Genomic DNA, 27641 nt, shown 5'->3' with positions numbered 1-27641 from the left:
ACTGTGGGGTGGGGTTTACAGAAGCCCAACAAAGAGAACAAAGGCTCGCCCTGGGTCGAGGTAGCAGGGAGTATTTGGCAAGCATGCATTACCCTAAGACACATGCAAAAGAATTGATGAATCCTTTTACAAGTACCTTTTTAAGTAGAAGGATTTAACATATAAGTGATTGTAAAGCATTTGTTTGAAAAATGAAGAAAAAGGACACATTTTCCTGTCTCTTTAATAGTTAGAAATGCTTAGAGATAAGCGTAGTATTTAAATCTTTTGGATGTGTAAAATTGTATTCAACTGCATTTTTAGACACAGCATTAAAAATACTTTAAAGAGACTGTCTACTGCATTAATTTTAATTATGCTCCACCGGACTCACAATGCTTTGAAATGCTTATAAAGTGTCCTCAAGATCTTTTATTAATCAAAATTCAAGCACCAAACACACTACTTCTGACTCTGGGTGGCAGTGGCTTGCCTGAGAGCGCCATCTGCTGTTCAAGTGTGTACTGCAACTCAATGTTTTGGTTTTTCTAGCTACTGTGGCTAGAACAAAGACCTGTCAACAAATGTCTGGTTACTTAAAAGGCGGCACTTCCTCTTGAGGTTGGAAGGCTACGCTGGTGCAGAGACGGGAAGGGTAAATGGCAAACCTCAGAGTGGAAGGGCGTATTTTGTTCAGTTCAGCTTTAGTTCTGCGAATCATGGGCAACAATGACTTTAAGGCACACTATAACTAGTAGATTTTATTCTTGAAATGGACTAATTGCTTCATAACCAGCAACTACATTTTTTTAATTAATTTTGGATTATGAATGATGAGCTTCAGGCCGAGTGCTACGAAGTGTGTGTGTAAATCCTGGGTTCAACCCCAATATTCTAAAAATTAGTTATATATAAATTTGCATTTTAATACCGGTTAAAGCAGGGGTTTACTAATTTACTTATAACAAGAAAGAAAAGTTCTCATTTCATGTAACCGAGAGAAATATTCAGATAATCAGATTGAATTCTTGGCATGCTCACAAGTGACACACATTGGTAAAAGCCACCTCACCACATACACGTGACCTCACACCAGAGCCCTGGGTTAAGGTTAATAGAAAGGAGCCTTGGGAAGGAGTGGCCATGTCCAGGGAAAGGGGAGGGTGTAGAAAAGTCGTCATAGAAATGACACAGTGGGGCAGTACCGACTAGGGAAGGTGTAGCTGGAGAGAACTGAGTGGGGGAGGGGCATAGACGGATTGATTGACAGTGGGGGAGGGGCGTGGAAGAACAAATGAGGACAGTTCAGCCACTCCCACCCCATCAATCGTTCCTCAACAATTCAAGGGCCACTCTGTAGGTGGAAGGAGGGTCTAAGACAGCCTGTTCCCCAGGAAGGGCTGGTGCAGTTCTGTTTTGTTTTGGGTTTTTCACATTTATTTGTTTACTCACTGAACCATCTCACTGTGCTGTCCTTCAAATGTTTTGAGAGATCAAGATGAGGAATGGAGAGGACTTTTTAAATACACATTGTTTACACAGTTCAACAGTGTGTGATTCCATTCTGCGGACAACGTTCACCCTATTGTGAAGAAAACTGTAGGGCCAGAGAGATGGCCCAACAGGTAAAAGCACCTGCCACTGTAGCTGACAACCTGAGTTTAATCCCTGGGACACACACACACACACACACACACACACAGAGAGAGAGAGAGAGAGAGAGAGAGAGAGAGAGAGAGAGAGAGAGAGAGGGAGGAGAGAGTCCAGACAGAGACAGTGACAGAGAGACAGAGAGAGACAGGGTCAGAGAGACAGAAAGAGAGACAGAAAAAAAGACAAATAAAATGTACTTTTTAGTTCTTAAAAAAGGAAGACAAAAGGACTGCAGAGCTCACTCGCTGAGGACTTAGGTCTTAGTTCGGTGTCTATTGCTGTGACAAAGGCGAAGACCAAAGTCAACTTGAGGAGAAAGAGGTTTATTTGACTTATTTGATCCAAATCACAGTCAATCAGCCAAAGAAGTCAGGGCAGGAATTCAAGACAGGAACCTCAGGCAGGAGGCGATACAGAGCCATGGAGGGGGTGAGTGGGGTGCACTGGCTTGTTCTCTGTGGTTTGCTCAACACAATTGTTTTACACAATCCAAAGTCACTAACCCAGTGGTCCAGGCTCTCCCATATCAGTCACTAATCAAGAAAATGTCCCCAGACTTGCCCAATCCTATGGAGACATTTCTCAGTTGAGGTTTCCGCTTCCCAGACGGCTCTAGCAGCTTATGTTAGGGTGGGAAAACAAAACCAAAACACAAAACCCTGAGCAGCACACTTTAGCTTAGAGTTGTTTATCAGTTCTGTACGTTGAAGAAAACTGATATTAACAAACATAATCCTGTCCACGGAAAGGCAAATGAATTGTGTTGGGATGGGAGGAGTTATTGACCTTTGTCAGCAGAGGCTCAGAGCACCTGCACAGCGCTTCTCTACCTTCCTAAGGCTGCGAACCTTTATCATGGCTCCTCATGCTGTGATCCCTGACCATAAAGTTATTTCATTGCTACTTCATAATTGCACTTCATAACTTACTACTGTTATGAATTTTAATGCAAATATCGGGCATGCAAGCCCTGTGAAAAAAATCATTTAACAAAGAGGTCATAGTCCCAGGTTGAGAACTGCTGATCTAGTATCTGTTCGTGACTTCGTTTTTATTTTCTTTTTAAGAGTATAATATAATTACATTTCTCCCTTCTTTTTTTCTTCCTCCAAGCCCTCCCATGTATTCCCTCTTGCTCTCTTTCAAATCCATGGCTTCTTTTTTTATTAATTGTTATTCCATTTATATGCATATAAATATATATCACTAAATACAATCTCCATCAGCATAATGTGGCTATATGTGTGTTTTTAGGGCTGACCACCTGGTATTAGATAGCCAGTGGTATCTCCTAAAGCTAGGACTGCTCCTGCTCTCAGCAATGATGCTACCCACAGGTGACAGGGACACGCACATCCATTGCCATGGAAACAGCCAAACACTCCCAGTGTACACCCACCAACACCTGGGAGAAAGTGACGTCACAACCCATGTAAAAGACTGACCCCTCTCTCCTTTCTTCTCTTCTCCTCTCTCAACCCTTCCCCTTGTCTCTTCGTTTCATGAAACCTCTCCATATGAAACCATGTTGGCCTGGTGTGGTTTGTCCGGATGCAAGCTGAGATTTCTATCCCAACACCTAATCCCAGCTTTCCTCAGTTGCCTGTAGCTCGTTGTGGAAGGCTGAGCCCTTGTGGGCTTTTCTTTATTCACTTTGGCATGTCTTGTGGGGTCATCTTTGTTCAGCTCATGTTTGAGCAGCCATGTCGGTGAGATTTTATGGGTATAGTTTTAATATTACTGGGAAACATAATTTCACAGCAAACTCCCTGCTTTTTCTCACTCTTGCAATCTTTCTGGCCCTTCCTTCAACAATGTCCCCTGAGCCTCAGGTGCAAGAGTGTGTTGTAGAAGGACCCTTTGGGACCAGACTCGATTACTCTGCATTTTGATTGGTTGTGTTTTTCTATAGTGGTCTCCATCTGTTACAGAAAGAAGCTTCCTTGATAAGGGGTTTAAACTACATCTGTCTGTGGATATAAAAACTGTGGTGGCTTGAATAAAAATGGCCCCCATATGCTCATATATATGAAAACTTAGAGAGTGGCACTATTTGAAAGGATTAAGGGGTGTGGTCTTGTTAGAGTGGGTGTGGTCTTGTTGGAGTGGGTGTGACCTTGTTGGGGAAAATGTTTCACTGGTGCTGTGCTTTGAGGTCTCAGAAGCCCACGTCAGGCTCAGAGGCTCTGTCCTTCCTACTGCCTTGAGATGCAGATGCAGAGCTCTCAGCTGCTTCTTTAGTACCGTGCCTGTCTCTGTACCACCATGCTGAAAATGCACTAAACCTCGAAAACCATAGAGTTGCTGTGGTCATGGTGTCTCTTCATAGCAACAGACCACCGAGTAAGACAAATGCTTCTTAGGCTATTTACTGAATTATGATGATTCAGTAACATAGTGGTTTAGATTCTTCCCCAATGTCCATGACTTCAACAACACAGACTATTTAGCTATACTTCCAGTACTGGGCATGGTTTCCCTCTTATTGAGCAGGTTTTAAGTCCAATGAAAAAGCTTTTGGTTACAGCTAAGGCACAGTAACCCCATAGGGTTACTGTGTCATGATGGTCATTGGTGTGGCCTTAGCTGAGCAGAACTGTTGATTCCCTCTCTCCTTTGGAGAATTGTATGAGATAAAACCTAGTCTTCAGGGAGGAGGCATTTAGATTAATTCCATATCCTGTCATGGTTAGATCTCCTTAAAAAAATATTCTTAGGATTAGAGAGATGACCGAGAAGTTAAGAATTCAGAGTACATGATTTCGGTTCCCAAGCACCCACACCAGCTCATAAGTGCTGGAAACTACAGCTCTAGGGAATCCAACACACCTTCTGGCCTCTACAGGCAGAGCACTCATGTGCGCACACACACACACACACACACACACACACACACATAGATAAATAATAAAAGAAATCTGTTTTTTCTTAATCATCTACTACATTACAGTCAAGTAGAGTTTATTGGTCTTCATTTTCTAGGCTATGCTGAGATGTCATGTCCAGAAACTTCTTAATAGTAAGGTCATGTACAAACACCTGACAGAGCCAATCGTTTCAGGTTATCGAAATTGATTTCACACCTTAAAAAAAATGCTCCAGGCCTTACAGAAGAAGATGTAAGTCCACAGCACAGCAAGAACCATTTGAAATACATCTTTAATTTTGTAAAAATCAATATGTAATCTACAAAACACTTCGTTACATGATTATCAAGTTCAGTCTGTTCTGTGTTTGTAACAATAGTTCAGGAAGTCATATTCTGAGTAAAACATTGTAACAGCCATTGTTAAGGAAACATTGTAACAGTCATCGTTAAGGAAAACTGTCTCACTGAAGTTGTGGGAATAGGCTAGATCATAAACATAGCTCCTGTATGAACCACGACTGCAGTTCCCTCATACACAGACTAGACCTAAAGGGGAGCTTCAGAGTGTGGCTTTCCTATCTTTGGTAGTTGATAAACAGACATTCCCACAGAGAGGGAAAGTGTTCTTATGCTCAGTCCTACATAACTGATTGTGTAACTATCAACCCATGCTCTTATTAGCACGGATAATGTGGTCCCGTGCTGCCCAGATGACTGGACCAGGGCAGTGAAGGCAGAAAGACAGGTCATCAACTGGTGGTGTCCTGAGTTCACTACAGACTCCAAAGTCCATTAAACAAGTCCATTAAAGTGATTAAAGGTAGTGTTTCTTCCTGACCTCCCTCCTGAGCTCCTTTAAAGGTGGGGATTTTGAAAGATCACCGCTGGCTTCCAGGAGAAATTTGACTTCTTTCGGTTCAGTCAGTTTTCATGCAGGGCTTAGAAGTCACATTTGACTTCCTGCTGGTTCTAAGGTCAGAAGGATGGTATTTAAAGCCTCTCATCCCTGATGTTGACTTAACACTAAGGAATGGATATTTGAGGTCCTGATAGGTGTGCAAATGAACAAGTGTGCACTTGCCGGTGGTGCTGCCAACGGTGCTCCGCAAACTCAGCTTGGGCTGTGTGAGCCCGCTGTTCCTCAGGCCTTAATACTGAAGCTTGAGAGGGTCCTGGAGTCTGGTCGTTTGTGACTTATTAATGACCCCAGCTCACATTATAAGCCAACCTTTGGGGCAGGAAGAACAAAGCCCTGGACTGGAGCCCCTGCTGGATTTCTCCTGCATTCGAATATGCATTAAGTTCATCTGCATCCACTGTGAGTTCTTTATAGGCAGGAGGCCATAAAACACCTCAGAGTGACTAACACAGCTGACTTCCTGGGATTTCCCTGCAGAGATCCTCCACAGACTAAAGTGAAGTCTGCCTACTCCAGAAGAGAAGGAATGAGGGTGGGTTTTCTTTTTAATCCAATACACACTGGTGTACATATGTGTGCTATACATCAACAACAAGCTGCAAGCAATTATGAGTGACATTTCACACAGTTAAAACAGAGCAATATAATCTATTTTTATCGTTGACTGTTGTTTTCTGTGCCTTTGCGGTAAAGTCGTGAAAGTGAAGTCGGATCGGTACAAACCATCATGAGTGTTTGTTTTAATCTATTTGAATAGAGGAAACTGAATGTAAGAAAGTATAAATACACAAAATAAATTCTATAAGCCAACAAGCAAATGTGTGGGGAAAGAAGAAAGCCTCGAGTCACAGATAAGGTCGCATGAATCGAGTGCACATTAACAAAGCACAAGTGACTCTATCAAACAAACAAAACATCCTCAGAACACCAATGGCATCAAGCCTCGGATTCGGACTTATCCTGTAAGTAGTAAAAATAACACCAGACGGAATTTCAGCTGCTCACTAGCACCTCACTAAAGACTGACAAGGCACTTCTCTGACTCAGCACTTATAGCTAGAATTATACATTTTCTTTCAGTTTTTACATCTTCTAATGAAAGTGCCATCAGTCCTAGTGAGGGACTAGTGCTGTGATGAGACTGTGACAAAAACAAGCTGGGGAGGAAAAGCTCACACTTCCACATCACAGCTCATCATCAAAGGAACTCAGGACAGGAACTGAAACAGGGCAGGCACCCGGAAGCAGGAGCTGATGCAGAGGAGTGCTGCTTACGAGCTTGCTCACATTTTTAGAGGGTTAGTACATTATCATCATGGTAGGGGCATGGGAGAGCTTCACAGCACCCACGATGCTGAAGCAATAGCAAAAGCTACATCCTGAAGACAAGAGGGGAGGGGGAAGGGAGGGGTGGGTGGGAGGAGGAGGGAGAGGGAGAGGGAGAGACTGGGCCTGGCTTGGACTTTTACAACCTCAAAGCCCACCCCCAGTGACACATTTCTTCCAACAAGGTCACACCTCCTAACTCTAACTCTTCTTATCCTTTCAAACTGTTCCACAAGAAAGCAAGTAGACATGGGGACTCACATAACTCAGATTATAAGACAAAGTCTCTGAGTAATCCAAACCCAAATACCCTTCAGGCAAACTGGCCAGCGGGTCTCATGTCGGACAGCAGTGCCTCCGAGTTCCAGCAAGATGTAACTGATACGAGTCATGGACACATTCCAGAGCAGCAGAAGAATAACGTGCAGGTGACCTGCTTTGGGACTTGCTGCTTGATCTCAGTCCCACCATAGAGTAGCAGAACGTCCAGTCCAGCCTGTAGGTTCCGTGTGACCCAAGGGGTGTCATCATTTACTGAGTCACACAGCCACCGGCTGGATCTGGGTCTTCTCCATCTGCTTGAATCCATTTCTTCTCTATTTCCACCTGTTAGGGGGACAAAGCACTGGCAATGTTAGCAGACTGGGCACGGGCAGCTGCTCTCTACGCTGTTTATCCCTACGAGACCCTGACCAGCTCTCCCTGTGGACACAGACAGCCACTGTCCCGCACCCCTCCACAGTGAGGTACTCTGTTTTGTGGGACCCAAGCCCCCAGATCCTTCCTTCTAGAATCAAATATGCAGCTCTCCAAAATCGTAGCTCTCATCCCGTTAGTTTTAAATCTGCCATGCCCTGAGAAACTGGCACAGAAACAGTTCTGCAGACTGAGTCCGGAGGGACATCATGGTCCTTAAGGGACTGACTCAAGAGTGGACAGGACATGGGCAAGGCCAGTCTCTTCTAAAGTACAGTTCCTAGCTGCTTGGGGAGGTGTGACTTTCAAGTGACTTTCAAGGCAGACGGGAGGACCCAGTGTCGTAGCTGTCCCTCGCTAACTTTACCAGTAAGGAAAGAGATAAGTGGGGTTCACACATACAGATTTCTCAACAGAAGTCAAAGGTGACCTCTAAGCTTCCCTGGCTAAGAGCTTTTCCCTTGTCAAGTATCATCAGAGAGAGAAGGGAAAAGAGAAAGAGACACACAGACAGACAAACACACTGATTCTCTTGATTCTTAAAGGGCAAACCAAGTATTTATAGCCAGGCTAGGCCCCACCCCAGATCTGGAAACCCTGACTTGAACCAAGGTGTTCGGGGTACCTGGATGTTGTAGCAAGCTTGCTGACACACGTGCTTCTGAGGCTGCACATCACTCTCCACTCCCAGAGACCTCACTTCTGTCCTCGAGGCACAGGCTGCAGACATGGAAAACTGGACAGCGGCAAATGGGTACCAATCTGAGGGGATCTCCTGGTCTGACCCAAGTTCTAGTTTGTATGACAGACAGTGGGGCTGATCAAGACCTAGAAGAAGCCAAACCAGTGACTCTCAAAAACAGATTATCCATCACACAGATCAGCTCCAACCAATGGCTTTAGTCTGAAATATTACAAAGGTTCTCTAGCCAAAGATAAGAACCGTACTTATATGAAACAGACTTGGCCACAGTGTGCTTTAGCCCCTAGTATACTTTTTCCTGGGTAGACTGAATGAACCCCAATATAGTTATTGATTAAACCAGTGCTTATTCTTAGATAATGAAAAGATGAACTTCATAGGGTTTCAAAAGCCTGACATGTTATGGTGGAATATAATATAATGCTTTTTTGTTTCGATGGGATGCACTTTTTCACTACTGAAATTTCTTTTCGTGGTCCTGAAGAGCTTCTACTGGAGCAGATTATGGTGCAGAGACAGGTGTACTGGTCTCCAGTAGACTGAAGTGGACTTTGTGAATGGTGTGGGGGGGGGGGGAGAGAGAGAGACGGGGAGGAGGATTTAATGGGTCAGTATTTTGGACACACCTGTATTCCCAGCACTTAATGAGTAGGGAAAGGAGGGTTGGAGATGTAAAGGTCATCCTAGGTGACACTGTGAGTTTGAGGCCAGCCTGAGCCCTTATCTTGAAACAAACAACCAAAAGAATAAAGTGTGTGTCCCTCTAGTAACTTCACAAGTGTCCCATGGTCCTCTGACATTGTTTGTAGCATCTAGTCATATCCAGTTTGATCTATCTTTAAATAAATGTAACTTTAAAAAGCCATTTCAAAAGCCAGGTTAGATTCCTGTGCTGCCGATACATCTAAGAAAGAACATTTGTATCAGAGCGTAGCTGTAGGCACAAAAGCATGAATGTAGGACTCTGTCTAAATTTATTTTGAAAGATAAATCGCCTCTCATTCTTGTAACCTGTTTCTTGTAGAAAGACTGATCGAATTCTAACACTGTAAAAGGCCTGGAGAGGTCATCTATCAGTAAGCAACAGATACTCCGTCCCACTAACACAGAGACTAGGACAACGATAGCCTCTGAGTTGTCCCCATTACCACATTACTGCCGGTGAGGCTACACATGCGTGCACACACACACACACACACACAAAGAGATTCGAGAGGCAGAGACGAGTGTGAATCCCACAGTCCTTCACCCTGCATCTTGTATCTGGCAGCAGCCAGAATGCACCAGTTCACTCACACTCCGCCCACGGCCTCTCTCTCCCACCCCTGCAGACAGATTTAGGACACAAACTCCAGACCTGACTGCTGTTTAAGAGCTGTGTGATGCCCAACTCCCTGGGCCTCAGTTTCTCCAGTGAGAGTCTTACACAGCTGTTGTGAGGACGGCTAATGTGCAGAGGGAGAGATCTGGTCAGGATGAACTTACTGCCTTGCTCAGTGATTTTTAAAGCTTGTATATCCAATTTACTATACTCTGCCCACCAGGGAGCTGTGCATTCTACAGATTTATACTTGAAAATGACACTGAATATTATTTAATTTGATGTATACACTGTACAGAATGATTTCTTGAGGACGTTCCCCAATGATGGGGGATGGGGGACGTACCTGAGTCGAAGATACTTTTTAAATGATAGAAATGACACTTCTACTTCTTCCCTAAAACGCTGGTGGTAAAAGTACTTTTCTCTCAAGTTGTCTGGTGTCTTTCTCCAGACTTCTGGCCACTCCAACTGCGTTTGCCAGTACACTCTTAGGATTTGAGATGAAGAGAACAGGGACTGTGCCTAAAGCATGTTATCTCAGAACCAGCCACGAGGGGGCACTGTCGAGCCTTAGTAATTATTCTTCGAGCATAACCCCTCTTCTCCAGTGTGGGACTACAAAGGACAGTCATTCTCTCCTGACCCAAGATCCTCTGCATCTGAAGCTGAGCTACTAAGAGTTGAAGAAAATGGACGTCGGAAGACTAAATCTCGAGGCAAAGAACCAAGAAACTGGTAACAAAGAGCGGAAACAGGAAGAAACGTCGGGGAAGGAAAAGCTGCAGCCGAGGGCTGGTGTCCCCTGCCTGCAATCACCTTTCTAATCCCCACTCCCTTCCCGTGGAGAGCCACTGTCTCCACCCTTTGTGCCAGAGGTGACAGTTTGGAAGTCTTTGTACCATGTTCTAATAGATCAATTTTGAAATCTCCTTGTCTCTTTTTAATCTCCCATTGGTTGACAAAAATCAGAATCCTGGCTCTCGTTTTCACAATTAAAAAAAAATAAAATAAAAAGGAAGAAAGAAAAGAAGGAAGAATGAAAGAAAAAGGGAAAGAGAAGGGAAGGAAAGGAAAGGAAAGGAAAGGAAAGGAAAGGAAAGGAAAGGAAAGGAAAGGAAAGGAAAGGAGGCAGCTGGCTATGCATATTGGACCCAGAGACCACCCCAAGGGCTGAGTGACAGCCGACCTGTCATTTTACCTTGGTGCTGAGACTGTCACAGGGACTAAAGGGTCGGACATACTGTAGAGTGGAAGTAATGATTGTACGTTTCTTGTGGATGTGAGCCAGTCCACACCATGGACTTGTCGAAGAGTTTGTGATGTGAACTGATCAGATTGGCAAGTCTCGTGAGAGTAAGCACCCCTTCAGTCCTTTGACCTGCATTTCTCCAGAAAATTCCAGAATGTCTCCTGAGAGTAAGCACCCCTTCAGTCCTTTGACCTGCATTTCTCCAGAAAATTCTAGAATGCTTCATGAGAGTAAACACTCCTTCAGTCCCCTGACCTGCATTACCTCCAGAAAATTTTAGAATGTTTCATGAGAGTAAACACTCCTTCAGTCCCCTGACCGGCATTACCTCCAGAAAATTCCACCCAGCTCTGTGCTGGATTCTAAGGAGATAAAGACACCCATGTGAGACACGTGTGCACACACACACACACACACACACACACACACACACACACTGCTCACCAGAACCAAACTGTAACCACTCAAATTCAACCTGTAAGACCGGCCCAGAAGGAGCTGCCCAGAGGCAGCAGGTGAGGAGCCAGCATCAAACACAGAGATGCTGGAGAATGTGATGATCCTTCCTAAGAGCCAGAGAAGGTCCACTGTCCTTCTTCCCTCCCTCTCTCCCTCCTTCCCTCCCTCCTTCCCTCCCTCCTTCCTTCCCTCCTCCCCTTCTTCCTTCCCCTCTTTCCATTCCTATAAACTTTTTTTTTTTGCAGACGATCTCTGAACTAGGATGGCATTTCTTTCAGGATGAAAGAAGCGAGAGAGACTGGACTCATTTGGTAGAAATAAAAACTGGAGAACGAGTAAATCAGCTGTTTGGCTGTTCTGTCTCCATCCTGCTGTACTGAGTGAACAGCACTCAGCTCTCTATCTGCCTGCTTTGGCCCAGGAATGTAGATAAAAACGCTGAGCAGTTTCCTGTGAAAGTTAACCTAGGTGCTGGACATTTACTTGAGTTTTTGTCCGGAAGCCGATCTATCTTCCACACCACAGCCCGGTAGGCGCTCTCATATTTTGCTGACCCCACAGTGACCTGAATGACAGGTTCAGATTCGGGCTCCTGTAAACTCCCCAGACACGCACGACGGTTCATTTTGGCTTTCAGGGACTTCTGCCTCTGAAGGGTTCTGGTCCAGAGGGCCTTCATCCACTGTGCTGGGACTGGAAAGTGAATCATGATATTGTTACAGCTCCTCAAGGAACCCTCATGCGGTGACCTCTGAGCTGCTGGGGTCATGTTGACAAAGGCCTGCAGCTCCACATAGGCCCCCTGGGCAGTCACTATGGACTTCAAGGAGAAGGGAAGCTCATCCTCTTCATACAAGGTTTTGAAACGCATCAGCTCAAACCGGCAAGCATCCAGAGGGATGAACTTAATGATTCTGGACTGTTCAAATTCTTCAGCTTTCACACACGCGTGGAAATGATAGTTAAGAATATCAATCCCCCTTTTCTCTGGTTCTTTCTCAAAATAGCATTCATCTCGTTTCTGGAACTCGCAGTCATTCAAGGCTAAGAAACATTCCGCTGGCCCATTTAGAAAGCAGAGGCAGCAGATCTGAGTTATCACCGCCCTTTCTACCAGCTTTCCCTCTTTGGTGACTTTACCCCAGAAGCTGTCCAGAACATCCAGATAAATCTCTTGTTCCTCGTAGGTTCTGTTCCTCGGTTTCGCAGTAGCTGGCAGCCTTACCAGCTCCTCTTCAACAGTAGTCAGAAATTCAAGGAAGTCACGGTGTTCCGTGGACCCCAACTTCAGCATCTGCTCCACCTCTGGCTCGTGAACCACCTCCGTCTTGGAATGGTATCTCCTTTTCTCTGAGTAAGACACGTGCTCCACCTTCACAGTGTGGATTTTTCCTGCCATGCTGAAGTTCTCAAGTTTGGGTTCAGAAAGTCTGCAGTGTGGGTTGAGCTGGAACTCTTTGAATGGCTTTTCCAGCCCCTTCTCATAGTACATCTGAAGGGTCCCTCCGGGAAGAACCTTTAGGAAAATGGGTCCCCATTGCCGGGAAGACATCATATTCTTCTTCTCAGGAATCCTCAACATGAAGGACCAACCAGCTTTGGGCTGACTCCGGAAGAGGGCATGTGGGACAAAAGAGACCATGTCTCCGGCATGTGGACTCTGCATAGACAAATTTCCAAGAGGCTCTCGGGTCTCAGCTGACCGCAGGTGTTCAAGCTTCTCACAGATGTAGTTCAGTGAGCACTGGTTTAGACTTTTTTGATCCACAGGTTCCTCCTTGTTCCTAGATGAGAGCAGTTTTCTGCTTGCCTGGAAGTCCAAGGGGAACGGAGGAGTGCTACCTTCATCTTCCCAAAATGGGTTGGAAAAAGCACAATCATCCTGAAAGGACTCAAACTGCTGAGCCTTGCTTTGGACATGCTGAGGGCTGGCGTCTTCTGTAAGACTAAGTGTAGAAGTTGGCTGAGTGTGCGTGTGGCCACTGGGCGGTGACACATGGGGTGAGCTGGTTGGCTTAGTAAGTGATAACGGGGGACCCGCTCCTCCCGCTGTTGTGGGGGGGATACTTGAAGAACACTCTGGAATTGGATAAAGCACATGTGTTCCTGCCTTGGGGGTGCCAGGGAACCCCGGGAAGTCTTTGGTGGGTGTAGAAAGAGGTGAGTTGCTTGGGGGTCCTGGACTGAAGTAGAAGTCCACCATGGGAGAGGACAAGGGGGTGCTGCTGGTGGAGGAGGAAGCACTGGGTGGGTCTCTGAGGCCAGGAAGGTTCAGCTTCAGTCCGTTTGGTCTGCAAACACCTTGAGTCTCCGGAGAAAAATTCTTTCTCTTCTGAGAAGACTGAAAAGTAGAGTCATCGTCAAAGGTGACCCAGCTGCCTGGGTTTGTAGAACACATCTTCAGGGGGGACTTGGAGTCTGGTCAAAGAGTCAGGGACATCGTCTCTATAAGGGAGAAAAACAAAGTCAAACGTAATAAATGCTGAAAATGCTCTTGAGAAACCCTGGGTGTGGAAAGTGAGTACTTTTACTCTGTTCTAAATAAATAAATAAATAAATAAATAAATAAATAAATAATAAATAGAGATGCTTACAAGTGGCCATACTTGGCAGATAAATGACCAAAAGCAGTAACACTCTGTGTGCCCCCCACAGGTTTGCTTTAGGTAAGAACACACACCAGCTGAATATGAAGGCTAGGAGACAGGACGCAGAGGAGAGTGGGGAGGGCAGAGGTCGGAATGTGCTCTGAACTGCCCCCTGGTCATGCGCCGGGACACTGTACTTAGTCCCTGGCATAATTAAGACTTTAGGAGGGAGAGCCTAGTGGGAGATATTTGTGTCAATGGAAGGTGTATCCCCTGAAAGGAGATTGTGGGGATCTCACCTTCCTCCTATTTCCTTTGATACCACGAGGAGTATGGGTTCCTCCTTCCCACACTCTCACTACAGTGTACCCAAAGCTCACAGGATAAAACCTTTAAAATTGTGAACCATAATAGGCCCTTCCTTTATTCTTAAGTTCATTGCCTCTGGTATTTTATTGCTGTGACAGCAAACTCACCACACAGGAACCACACTCTACAGGCAAAATGCACGGTGGCTCACGCCTATAACCCCAGCATGTGGGAAGCTGAGGCAGGAGGAGCCTGATTTGCTGAAGGCCAGCTTCAGTTGTTTTGAGGTTCTCAACAGTGGGAAGATTGGATCTGCGTGAACTCAGTCTCAGGCAATGACGCGGGTGTAAGCTCACCGAGCAGGACTCGTTGCTGTTCTGAAGCTGAGCTTGGAGACAGCTCGAAGACCCACCCAGCCAGCCCACCTCAGCCTTTTATCGGTGACATGTTTCCTTGCTACACAGTGGTCCGTAGTCAAAAGCCTTTTCATCATTTTCCTCAAGCCCATTATTTTTCCTGATAATCCGTGTCACTGTGGCACCAGAACCACAATACACACGTCCAGTGTCTGCTAAAGCAGGTTACACATTAACTCTTAACCCTCAGAAGAGCCTCCAGATCACATCTGGGCACAATTTGCAGTTACATAAAATGCATTAGCATAAAAACACAAAGGTGCTAAGCAGGTCGGGGTGGTATTAATACTTGTAACTTGTCTAATTTTTTGAAATCTCTTTATTAAACTCATCCAAATATCTATTTCTACAGTCCTTTTCAAACTCTTTCCCACATGCCATTTTAGACCATCTTGCAGCCTCCCCGAGGGCTCCTTCTCAAGCCCGAATTCTGCCTCTTAGAACGTATACTGTAAACGTATACTCTAATTTTCTTAGGCAGGTGATACCACGTGGTCAAATCAGTATGTTCCAATATTTCCAGGAAGGTCAACCCACTAATCCAACAGCCCCCTCGAGGGGTCCAAACCCTTCTGTCCATCCCTAATCTTTTTTATTATACGTATACCTTCCAGGTTTCCCCGATAATATTTCTCGATCAAACTTCCTGTTATTAGCGATCTCCAGGCATGAGGGTTCTCGCCATCCTCACTAATCCAGTAGACCTGGCCATTTCTTCCTCTGTCTTCTTCCTTGTATTTTCTATGGACATCCCTGCCCTCAGTGACCCAGGCCTAGTGTTCCTTCTCCTTGGGGTCTTCAATTCTTCTAACTAGTAAAGCTTCAGGTTTCTCAAAATCACTTCCTGCTTCAAATATTTGAACCAGCTTCTGGTACAACTTCATCATCATGAGTTGGATAAAATCTCCCACAGAACAATTAATGACATTAGTTTCCAGGCCAGAACCCCTTGTCCCGTTACGCCTGGGTTGACTGCTTGAATGGCCAGGGCCAGAGCAGTTTGTTTCTAACACACACCAGAACCATTTCCTTCTCTAGTAACGCCCTCAATCCCTTTCCCAGAAAATCCCTCTCCCAAAGTTGTATTTGAGGACAAACATGGTACAGACGAGGGGACAGCAGACACGCACACAAGGAAGAAGAGTGCCATTTGTCCTCTAGAAAGCCAGAGACACATCACTCAGGTTGGCAGTGCTCCCGTGTCACAGAGCCCATGTCCCCCTGACTTGATTAACTCAGGGCCAGCCTGAATTTACAATTTACATGGTGAGCTCAGCCTGGGTTTGTTCTCAGCATCCGTTTGGTGGTTCACAAGCATCTATAACCCCAGTTCCACGGGATCCAACCAACGCACTTCTCAGGCTTCCATGGGCACCGGGGTTACAATGTGGTGCACGTGCACACATGTAGGATCAACACTCATACTCACGATGCATTGCACGCCCAACACTTGATGCAAGGAGACAAAATCAGGACTGACTGAGATACAATTCATATACCATAGGCCACTTTCAAACAAATACCAACCGTGCACTTGAGTACCGTTTAGAATAACAAGGTTGTCTGTCTATTGCAACCCTAGACCGCTGCAGGCACTGTCTGCCCTCCCCTCCTCCGGGGCCTGGAATTCACTAACATACCTGCTATATTTGTGAATTTGTCTTCTCTGTGATCATTTCTATTGAGCAAATGCTGTCTCCCTTGGTATAACGTAAATTATTGAAGTCAGTCTAACGACCGCAAAGGCGATGAGCTTTAAGGAGCACATTCCTGAAAGGAGTGAGGTCACGGAACCCTGGGCACTGCCCTGCCCGGCTGGCTCTGTACCCAGTCTCTTCAAATACCAAGGGTTGCTTACACTGGAACACTCTTTGGAGTTCTTCCCAGTTCTGAAACAATACTATGGCAATTGATAGCCAGCCGAATGTGTATTTCCAAAAGCAAAAGTATTGTTCCCAGTTCAGTTCCAGGGCCTCAGGGCTGAGACAACCCCGGGCTGGGAATCGGGTGTAGTTGACAGGTGTTCTACCACTGAGCCACACCCGTTATTTTGAACCATCTTTCTCACTGCCAGCAAACCAAGCACCAGAAGCCCCACTGGACCGGAAAACTGAGCACCTGCTGGCTCCTGGGTAAGGTCTCCTTCCTCCCTGTCTGGTCTGTTCCCTGCTTGTTTGGTTCACTCAAGCTTGGAAAAAAGCAGACACAACGAAACAGAAGAGGGAGATTAGGGCTGGGCTAAAGACAATGGCTGAGGTCGCATTCCTGGGGGCTCTAAACCCACACGGAGGGGCGCGGGGGCGAAGGGTTTTGGGGGAGGGGAACCTCACTGTCAGGCTTTGCCCAGCAGAAGCAATGGCTGAAGACCTAGCAGAACCACCAGGAAGCTCCGGAGCCCAGACCCATCCTCACCCCGCCCTCAGAAGGAATCCAGTCCAAACAGCCCTCGGAAGATGAGACCTTCTGCAAATATTTACTCCAGCCGAGTTTATTATGTTAGAAGAAAGATGAGAGAGACTTCAACGCGGTCTTGCTGGGATCCACGCCCAGCTTTGCTCCTTCGGGCTTTCCAGGGTAGTTTGGAGAAACTGATTTCCACACACACAAAGAAATCAGCCCATTGCTCTGTAAATGGGCCTCCCTCTGTCCCTATTTTTTTTTAGCACACCTCATAAATTACCTGAGATCTTGAACCCCAAATCCACACAAAGATCTTTCAATCTTGGTTCCTCAGTCAGTGGACAGTCTCTGCTTCCAAGGACTCCGGCTGGCCCTGTACAGTTCAGACCGCAGAGGGAGGCTGGTCTAGAACCCCTCCTGCCCGCACCTCTCTTACCTCTGCCGCCTGTCCCTCGGTATGACCTCATCTTTCTGTCCACAGCCCCTTCAGCCAGTTAGTCCAAAGTCAACAACTAGGGCTAGCTCCATCCAAATGCTGTCCTTCCTCTAACCCCATCCCTACTCCAGAGTCTGGCTCGGAAGGCCATAGACCTCTAGGAGCGGAGGTAAGCATCAGCGAATTTGGCAGCCATCTTCCTTCCGGAGACTTCTGCCCCCAGCTCCTTCAGAGCTCCGGAAGGCAGCTCAGCTTAAGGCTGCAGTCTCTTTTTACCTTCTTTGGGCTGACCGTCCACACACACACACACACACACACACACACACACACACCTGCCACACTTGAGACATCACTTGTCCCTCCCCCCTTCCATCCCACAGTGGATCAGGACAAGCTCCTGACACTCCTTCCCCAAGGTGCCATCACTGATAACCATGCATGAGCAACATCTCATTTAAACTTCACAACAACAGCATTTGAGCATCTTCCAAGGTCTAGAATCTGGTTAGTTCAGGACTTAGGAACTCCTGTCTCCTTTCCTCAAAGGCAAAGATTCCTGTCTGACTCAGGCTCCTTCCCTGCCAGGGAAGCCATGCCTTCCTGTGACCCCACCCTTCAGGAGGCTGTGGGGAGTCCATCTGGATCGTGAGCAAACTTCTAGAACACAGCTCCAGTCAGGCCGAGAAACTGGGCAGGACACCAAGATTCTGTCTAGGGTGCAGATAGAAAATGTATTACGGTGGAGACTTCTAGAAACCCGTTTTTGATATTTAGGATTCCTAAGGGAGATGTTTGCTTCTCTGTAAAACCGTTAGACATTCTCTTCACAGCAGCATAGGGACGAATCAACTTGAGAACAAGTTAAAAGTAGCTGCATTTGGCTTTTCACGTCAGGAAAAACAAGGCTACAGAAAATCATGACCTCTTCCCCTCAACAAATGCATCAAGTGCGTTCAGAATCTGCTAGGACTTTAACATCCTCAAAACTAGGGGATCTCCACAACAATCATCCCTACCCTGTTCTAAAAGGTGTGTGAGCAACAGTAGAGGTTACAGCAAACCTTAAAAAAAGATACATTATTCTTTCTGTCAGTCAAAAAATCAAACTCTTGTCTAACTACAGAGATAACCATGAATTGCTTTAAGTAAATAAAAAATAGCAATATCCAGGCTGAGATGGCTCAGTGCATAAAGTTCTCACCATGCAAGCATAAGGTTCTGAGTTTGAATCCCCAGAACACACATAGAGCCAGGTACATCAGTGTGTGTGCATGTGTGTGCATGTGTGTGTGCATGTATGTGCATTGTGTGTGTGCATGTGTGTGTTCATGTGTGTGCATGTATGCGCATTGTGTGTGTGCGTGTGCGTGTCTGTGTGTGTGTGTGTACGTTCGTTCCCAGCATGTCTATGGCCTGGTGAGATGGCAACTCCATAATCAGCTAGCATGGCCTGGTACATACAGAAGCAATCCAGAGCCCCTACCTCAAATGAGGTGGAAGTCGAGGACCACCCGGATTATCCTGGAGCCTCCACACGTAAAACATGGCAGTGGCACCAACACTCACATAGATTACCATGTGGGCATGCACACATACACAATACACACAACCACACACAAGATAAAAGCAGCAATACTTCACCTTCCATAATGACATGACCACGTGCCTTGCAGGTGAGAAGCTCTGCTCTGAAATATCATCTCAAAGAGTATCCCCGGGTACAACGTTCAATTAGAGGAAAAACCATCTATTCTCTCCGTCAGAAGCCTTTCAAGCACAGATCATGTCTACTTTACCTACAAAAACTTGGCAAAAATACAGAACTCCATACATGGCTGATAAAAACAGTCTCAAGTGGACCTCTCCCCTTTTCCTAAAGTTCTAGGTAGCCTCTCCCCTCCCGCTCCCAGTTCAAAGAGTCACTGAATTTTAGTGTTAGGAAGAAAGTGTGAGTATTCTGTTTGACTTAACAAAACATTTACCCACAATGTTTGTCTAACAGCTGCACATATGTGTCATTTAACACCCAGAGCTGCTGAGGAGTCAGAGAGGTTAAACTTCTTGCCAAAAGTCAGCCAGCTAGCAAGAGGCAGACCTGAGACCAGGTCTGTTTGATGTCAAAGTCCAATACTCCCAAGATCCCCTTGACCTCCTGGCAGGGTGGGCTGTCGCTGCCACACCCTTCCCTGGGGAAACAGCTCCCAGCTGCAAAGGTCCTTCCCTAGAGCTAGGAAATAGAGGACGAGCCTGGGAAGAGTTTGTTTCTCACCTGATACAAGTGCTCTTGGACCAACAGGCTTTAGAAAAGGCAAACTCTGGGACAGACTCTCCCCCTCGTGCCCCGTGCTCCCCTCCCCCTAGCGTACGCAAGAACAACAGTCCAGCCACATTAGGCTAGGCTCACTTCTGAGACTAGCTCTATTAACTCAGCCTGACATGCTTCCCTTTGGAGCAGTCTTGGTACACCTTGCTCCTTACAAAGCCCTTCCTTCCCCTTTGCTCTGCCCCGGGCTCCCTCTATTTGGCTGGTCTTTGCTCTCAGACCTTCTAGCCTACCTTCCTCTTCCTTGGCTTTTCTTCAGAAACCATTCAATAAATGAACTGCAACGTTCTATCATCTGCTGCAGACTGTTGAAATCCGACTGGGTGCCGTTAGCTGGTAAAGCGACATTCCAGATCACTCGTGGCTAAAGGCTTTGTCTCCACATCGTTGCCGGTCTATGGAGAGGAATGGACTCATTTTACATGGTCCCTAATATCTTGCTCCTTTGTACACGCTGTGCCAGATGTTGGGGGAGGACAGATGCTGAAGTCATCCCTGGAAGCTATCAGCTGGACCCCACTGTCATGGGCAAGCAGACTCCCGCTCCAGTCTCTGGGCTTTTACCCAGGCTGAGCATCTCTGGGTCTGACTTTTTGCTCTGCAACAATGCTGAATAATCTAGAGAAAGAATGTCTTAAGGTCAGTATCTGTGTGGTTTCATTGGCTGCTCTCCCAAGTAAGGAATTCTCAGATTCCTGCATGCCAGACTCCTCCAAAGCAACTTTGTAACCAGATGGGTCCCTGGCTGCCTCTGTGAAGCCTCTGGGTGTGTGATCTGGAAGGGCCGGGACCCTCACTAGCTGCTGTTACAGGGTTAGTACTGGGGAAGCCAAGCCCACCGTGAGGGCCTCATGAAGAATTCCCCCCAAAACATTTGCTGTGATGGTGTGGTGATCAGTCCCACATAAGTTTTCCCTTGAAGAGTTTGAAACAAAAACAAAAAGGAGCATGCGCAAGCCTTGCCCCCATCTGGGTCATTCAGAGCACTTAGGAATCGATTATGTAAAAGAAGACAACAGAGAGGGGGAGAGTGGAAACCAGCTTGTTGTCTGTAATGAACAATCTTCGTAACAACCTTAACTGGACTTACATTGGCCATGGAAACACATTTCTTAATGTACTATAAAAACATTTCTAGGAGGTTTTCACTGAAGAGGAAAGACCTGCCATAAATGTGGGTGCTTGGTGAACACCATGCAAAAAGAGCTTCAGTGGGCACGTGAGCCCCCTGGAGAAGGCCTACTGTCTACCTCAGCTGTGATGGGTACAGTCTGGAGAGGCACAGCCCCAGAGACTTAGTCCCAGGATTGCTTCTTGCTACTGGTGTGCTTTCTCGTGTCTTTTATTATCACACTTCTCACTTATTTATCTTGATGTGAATAGACCCGGAGACCCTCACTGCCCGATGTGATTGCTTACCTCCTGGGTGCTAGCCCACCCTGTTGGGTGAATTTCCTGCAGATCAACATGAAGATGAACTTTCATGAATTAATGCTGTTTAGCTGAATGAATGGCTTTATAGATTTTCTGATTTAATTCAAATAAGTTTAGAAAGAAAGTTTAAAAAGATGGTTTTAGTTGTTTTGCCAAAAAGCTGTAATAAAGTTAGAATCAAGAATAGAACGTGCTTCCTCCTCCTAGTGAGTAAGTAGAAGCGGCATAATTAGGAATACAACGAGCTTTTATAACTTGCACTAAGAAAAGAAATAGATTTGTGATCAAGGAAAAACATTCATTTTAGGTTAGTCCAAGGATGAAGCTATGGGTGTGCGCTATGATAAACCAAGGCCATGTGAAACTGTTACTTTGAACTTATAATGAGCTTATAGAATGAAACACTGCTTTGAACTTACTATTGACATCCTTATGTAACTCCCTTTTTGTGTAACATTTTATCTATGATATAATTTTTTTTTACATAGAAGACTTTTGTCTAAAAACATTACAAAAAGCTGAAAGCAAAATAGAGGTTTGGTATAGCCCTGTGCATGTCTCTGTGTGTATGTCTAACTTTCTTTCTTTACTTTTCTTTTCTCTCTGGCTCACAAAGAGTTAATGAACTCCATGCCTCTGGCCTGTTTAGTCAGAGGCCCATGAGTCAAAGAGAAAAGAGCCAAAGCTCTATCTGCAGGAGTTAATAGCCAGAAGCCAACAGCTTTGGGGCCCAGAATAGCAAGAGAGAATTAAATTGACAAAATGTCATCAACCTTTGGCTCCAATCATCTACACCTCACTGTTTTTCTTGGCTACCTGGATGTCTAGTTGACCTCTGTGGGTGCTACCACCAATGTGCTGGAGTATCACACTAAACAAAAAGAAAAACATGAACTGACCACCCGCATTCACCTCTCTCCTTCCTGACAGTGGCTGCAATGTGACCAGCTACCTCATGTTCCTGCCACCATGATGAACTTCCCCCTCAAACTGTAAGCCCTGTTTAGAGTTATTTTCATCAGGTGTTTTGTCACAGTAATGAGACAGGAACTAATGCCGTCTGTCTCCCACGAGACTATAATGAGGGTTGACAATCTGCAGTCCTCACCAGAACCCAACTGCATTAGCATCCTGAGCCCAGGCTTTCAGTCTCCAGACCTGAACTAAAGAAATTCTGAACATACCATCTTCCAAAGTAAGAAGTCAGTGGGGATGGGGTGACAGAGAGAGAGAGAGAGAGAGAGAGAGAGAGAGAGATAGAGAGACAGACAGACAGACAGACAGACAGATCCAATGTGCTTACAAAATCCTGATATAAATGAGGGACTGACAAATCTCTTCATGACAACCTCTCCCAAGATTTGTGTCCTAATAAATTACTAAAGCCCACTCATGTTCCCAGAAGTTTGCACAGAAAGAGAAAAACACAGCAGAACACCGAACTTTAACTCTGATCACCTTAGCCATCTCTGTCTATTGCTAACTTCACTAGTACAGCTTTGAGGTTTGGCTCTGGACCCACAGTGGTGTCTTTGAACTAGTAGGCTCTTGACATAGCTCTAAGGACAAGCAGAAGCCACATGTCCCTTCTTTGTTACAACAGTGGCCCACAAAATGAGATAGCCTCACCTTTGCTTTTCTAGACAAGGGACAAAAGTTTCCACATGGAATGCTTTGACTGGAGCAAGCAGGCAAGGGTGTCTTCTAGGCATTGAAGTGAGGACAGCATCTAGCAACTTCTATCTAGCTCATCTGGTCACCACACTAAAGCTTCCTGCTCTCTGGCCCTGGCTTTTCCTGGCCAAGGGTTAGAACCCATAGGAGTAAAAGAGGCTCAGACTATTCCATGAGGTGGAGCTCTGGAAGGCTGCACAATACCCAAGATGTGCTCGGCTTGGGATCATGGCTGCCTCCTCCCAACTACACCATGTCAGAGATATAATCATCCCTCCTTACCACCCACTGGTCAGGACTGAGGTCCATCCCAGTAGAAATGTCTACCAAGAAGCTAGATACCAAAGACTATCTTTAGAAAAGAGAAAAGCAGAGGCTGGGTATGCAGTGGAGGTGTTTGCTGACCTAGAAAAGGTTCACTCCTGCAGGAGAGAAAGGGGAAGCCTCAGGGCACCTACAGTTGAAGCTGGGAAAGGGAGAAAGACACACCCAGGAAGGCTTAGGTCAAAGCTGAGCTGAGACCAGGAACAACAAAGATATGGGCTCATGAGTGGGTCATTAGATTTGGGAGATTAGCGTGGGCTGAGTAAGACCAAGCTGCCTTCTAAAGCAAGGGCCTCTGTGCCTACGTGGAAGTTGAGTCCATCGACAAGTCTCTACCTACAGCTTCCAGAGCCCACTTTGTTCCCTGGGTTCACAAGTTCCCAACAATCCTGAAAATGGCCTTCTCTGCGATCTGCCTACCTTCTGCTCACAAGAGATGCATTTAAAAAGGACCCAGAGCTGCCCACTCTCCAGAAAGTTCTACCCACCCTGGCCCTCAGAAGGAGACAGACAAGCATTCTTGGGGTAAGCGCCTAACACAAAGCCTGCTTTCAGGGCAGCCCTTCTGGCATTTGGCTTCCGTGGGCTCTTCAGTGGAAAAGAGACACAGTCAAAGAGAAATAAGAAAGGGGACCCCCAGGGACCTTGTGGTTACCAGCCAACCTCGACTCCTGGGCTTTGGTTATAAATTCTTCTGGGAAACCTCAAAAAGGCTGCTCAATAAAACTAGCTTCAGGGTGTCTGGTTATGATTACATATCTCAGACATGCAAATGTAAATTCTTCCCTGAAGCCTGTCACCCTCCCGAACATGAGCAAAAATATTACAAGTCTAAAAAATCTATGATTAGAGACTTAAATGGTTTTACTTTATTTGTGTGTGTGTGTGTGTGTGTGTGTGTGTGTGTGTGTGTACATGTGCACACCCCCATGTACCACGACAAGAGTGTACAGGACATATGGAACAGCCAAAAGGAAAGCTTTGTGATAGATGGTTAGGGCTAGAAGAAACAAGGCCAAGCTGCATTCTGGAAGGGAAGGGAACACACAGCCTTTGACCCAGCATGAGTTCTGGACCCTCAGGCAGGTTTTCATCGTTACAAGGCAGTGCTATTATTACCTGGGCAGATGCCTGAAAGTCTGAGGGTCTTAGGGACCAAACTAGGTCATCAAACTTGGCGGCAAGTGCTTTTACCCACTGAGCCATCTTACCAGCCTCAGACTTACAGCCTTAGTGGAGGGCTAACCAAAATCAACTCCTTTCCTATAAAAATTGATAGAAATAGTAAAAAATAATTTGTCTTAACTAACTTGTAATGATTTTAGGGTCTTGAGAAAAGACAAAGAGTTAAATGGCCCAGAAAGGATATTTGATACCCTAAAATGGAACTCTTTCAGACACACGGACACACGGACACACGGCAAGCTTTGCTCACCTGTGTACAGCCTGTAAGAGTTAAGAAACTGCAGCTGTGATGGTCATCTAGGAGAGCGCCCCCTGGAGGCAGGCTCTGGGGCATGGCGGCACTGACTTGGTACACACTCTTGCACCACAAGCTTCTCACGGGGTGAAGACTGCCCCACTTCCCCTAGGCGCTGGCTTCTGAGTTATACAGCCCAAAGACCACACACATGCCCAGTGATGCCTGTCGGGTGACAGGCAAAATTGGAGAGTTCCATGTTTGAGTACTGGGTGCAGCTGCAAGTTACTTCAACTTCCTGAGAAATGCGACAGTGTTACTGTTGGGTTTGAATGCTTATCTCCCAACACCGGAACACCTCTACAATGAAACTTAATCTCCATCATGGCAGTACTGGGGGTGGGACCCTGTGAAGGGGTGAATATGTCCTCAGGGATCCTCTTTATGAGTGGGACTTGTTCCCTTATAAAAAGGCCCTATAGAGCTTGTTAAATTCTATCGTGTGAAAGCACAGAACCGAGCAAGATCTAACTGGACATCAAACTTATTGTCACCTTGATCTTGGGCTTTCCGGCCTCCAGGGCTGCAAGCGACAGCTTTCTGCTGAGTGTACAGTCTCCAAGCTTAAGAAGTTTTGTTCTATAGCACACTGGACAGCTGGGACAGTTAGCATCTGTGAAAAGGCTGTGAGGAAGCCAACAAACATGGCCACTGCTGCAGGACCCTGCTCCTAAGGAACTCCTGACCTGGTAGAAAAGCCAAAAGAAACAACAAGTTGGGGGTAAAATGTGCTCATCCTGGGCTAACATCCACGGAAGGCGGAGAGTGAACCGCTGTCCTGGCTCCGTGACTCGGATGGAGGCTTCAAGGGGAACGAGACCTGGTCAGGTAGAGAGGTGACAATAAACCGAACGATGGTGGTTTAGGTTCTGCTCGGGTTCCGCTGATTGGGTCATGTGCATGTCAACACCAGTGGAAAGACATTCCCCACAGGGCCTTCGCCACTCTGGGAGCAAAATTAGTTCCTGCCTCATCATCACAAAGGTGAGACCTGGATAGTCATGGCTGTATGTATGTCCCACAGCAAAGGAATCTGGTTCTTGTCCAGGGCCAGAGCTGTTACAACTGACCAGAAACACCCACATCTACACAGCGGCTCCTCCTACCAAATGAGAGAAGAAAATTGTGCTGGCTTTTGTCCTTGCCTCCCCCACAGAATTCCACAAATGTGTATGTGTATGAATATGATTCATCCATCACAAAATTAGAGTTTTTTTTTTTAAAGCATTGACTTAGGGCTTAGTTATAAACCAGGAATCAAAGATCAGCCGCTATTGGTGCCTTTATCCCAAATACAGATGTTAATAATATTCATAGATCTAGGTTTGGGGAACATTTGCAAAACACATGTGAGTTCTAACATATGTCAGAAGGTATTAAAGACTTTGGAAGTATTTTGCATGGAAGAATACACTGACTGTGTGTAACCAAATACCAATGGCTGCATCTGCCAAGGCTGGGCTTTCCCATTAGCCTCTGTTTAACCTCATGGAGTTCATATTCTGATTGTGCAGGCCCTGTCTCTGAACTCGGGGTGACTCCTGGAAGTTGGGAGGCCATCCTTGGTGCCTTTGTACAGCTCTGCCAGGCAAAACACATAAGCTCCTAACAGATCCAGCCCTGTCTGGCAAGGGCTCAGCTCTCAGTGCTGGCCATTGGCCAACTCTAATCCCAGATCAGTGGTCCTCCCACACCCAGCTTGGTGGTGCTCCCACACCCATCTCTCTACCCTGAATGCATTCTTCTCTTGCTCATTGCACACAGAGCCCCCTGTATAGGTTCCCCATGCTGTTGGGCCGGCACTTGGTCAGCCAGTGCTGTGTAGGGATAATGGGATTCCCATAGCTCTGCATCTTTCTCTGGCTCCACATTTAAACTAGTCCCTGACCTCAAGGGATTGTCAACATTCCTTCAAACTCCCACAAACCATGAGGATTCAGTCTCCCAAGAAGGAATCTACTGGGACCTGGGTGGCTCTCTGCCTGACTCTCGAGGTCTCAAGGACTCCTGGGAGCACACTACAAGCTGGTGGCTTCGCCAAGATGAAGGACCACAAGAACGTCTCCCCTCCTACTCATCCCAAGCCCCACGTTCCCTCCCTCCATCAGAAAACGTTGTTTTCTATCACTCTGTTTCTGGGTAGCTCCTGGTTGCTCTATTGGGTACAATATGGCAGAAGGGAGAGTTCAGAGCACAGGCATAATGTCACTTTGCTGCTTGGTGGAACCCTGCGATGAAGGCACGGAGGCAGAGGTTTGGGTGTCCTGACTGACACCTTCAGAAATGACATTCTCCATTCTCCACAGCTGGACTTCCGTCATTCAGACCCAGAAGACACCATAGGAACTCTACTTTTAAGCCTCTACTTTGGTGGTATATGCCTGAGTTATGACTGGGCTCTTGCACTATTCATCATTTGAGACTGGTTGTTTCTCTCAGCATCGTGTTTTCAAGACTCATTCATAGTGAAGCAGGAATTCTACCCCATTCAAGGCTGAATAACACTGTGCTGTTCGTATAGACCGTATTTGCTCCTCCATCCAACCACTGATGACAAGCTCAGTGCTTTGGAGTAGGGCTCTGTCGCATTAGTCAACCAGTGCAGTCAGAGGCTAGGACGGCAAAGTCCCAGTTAGATGTCAAAGACCAATTAGTCAAGTCTGGACCCAACAGGTTCCTGTCTGTCATCTTGATGCTGGGATTAAAGGAATGAGCCACCTTGCCTGGCTAGGAATATCGATACTGGAGAATCAGCCATAAACTGCATAGAATCTTCCAGTGATAGAGACCTCGTTATTTTGTGAGTGCATTCCATTCTCATTTAGACAGGATTAAACTCTTTTCTCTCATATTAACCGTAACGTGTGTAGTCTCCAGGGTCCATGTGTGTTGTGTGTAACAGCCTTCCCTCACCCACCTTTCAGTTAACGCAAAGAAGCTGCTGACAACCTGCACTGGGTCTTCCCACACTTTGCCAGAGCAGGAGGAGTCTTCATCCTGCTTCTGGCAGCGCCTCACCCAGCCCCTCTACCCTCCTTCCAGCAGTGACCAGCCTGAAATACACACTGCCACGACCCTGA

General features: G+C 46.2%; 1 protein-coding gene across 2 annotated transcripts in view; it reads right to left on the bottom strand.

The window, feature by feature from the left end:
• Positions 1-4670: 4670 nt before the first annotated feature.
• The window catches only part of STON1 (stonin 1), a 39339-nt gene continuing 16368 nt past the window's right edge, over positions 4671-27641 (bottom strand). For both annotated transcript variants that reach the window (XM_080913700.1, XM_080913699.1), the window contains exons 2-4: positions 11661-13622; positions 8068-8270; positions 4671-7352 (exon numbers count right to left, since the gene is read on the bottom strand). In XM_080913700.1, the coding sequence (XP_080769826.1) occupies positions 7278-7352; positions 8068-8270; positions 11661-13575 (2193 nt within the window). In that variant the 5' untranslated portion in view covers positions 13576-13622 and the 3' untranslated portion in view covers positions 4671-7277. The remainder of the gene's footprint in view (positions 7353-8067; positions 8271-11660; positions 13623-27641) is intronic.

The sequence above is a fragment of the Micromys minutus genome (assembly GCF_963924665.1).
Source record: "Micromys minutus genome assembly, chromosome: 3".
Taxonomy (NCBI): Eukaryota; Metazoa; Chordata; class Mammalia; order Rodentia; family Muridae; genus Micromys; species Micromys minutus.
Note: the sequence above shows the minus strand (reverse complement) of the source record. Positions and strands in the feature narration are given on the sequence as shown.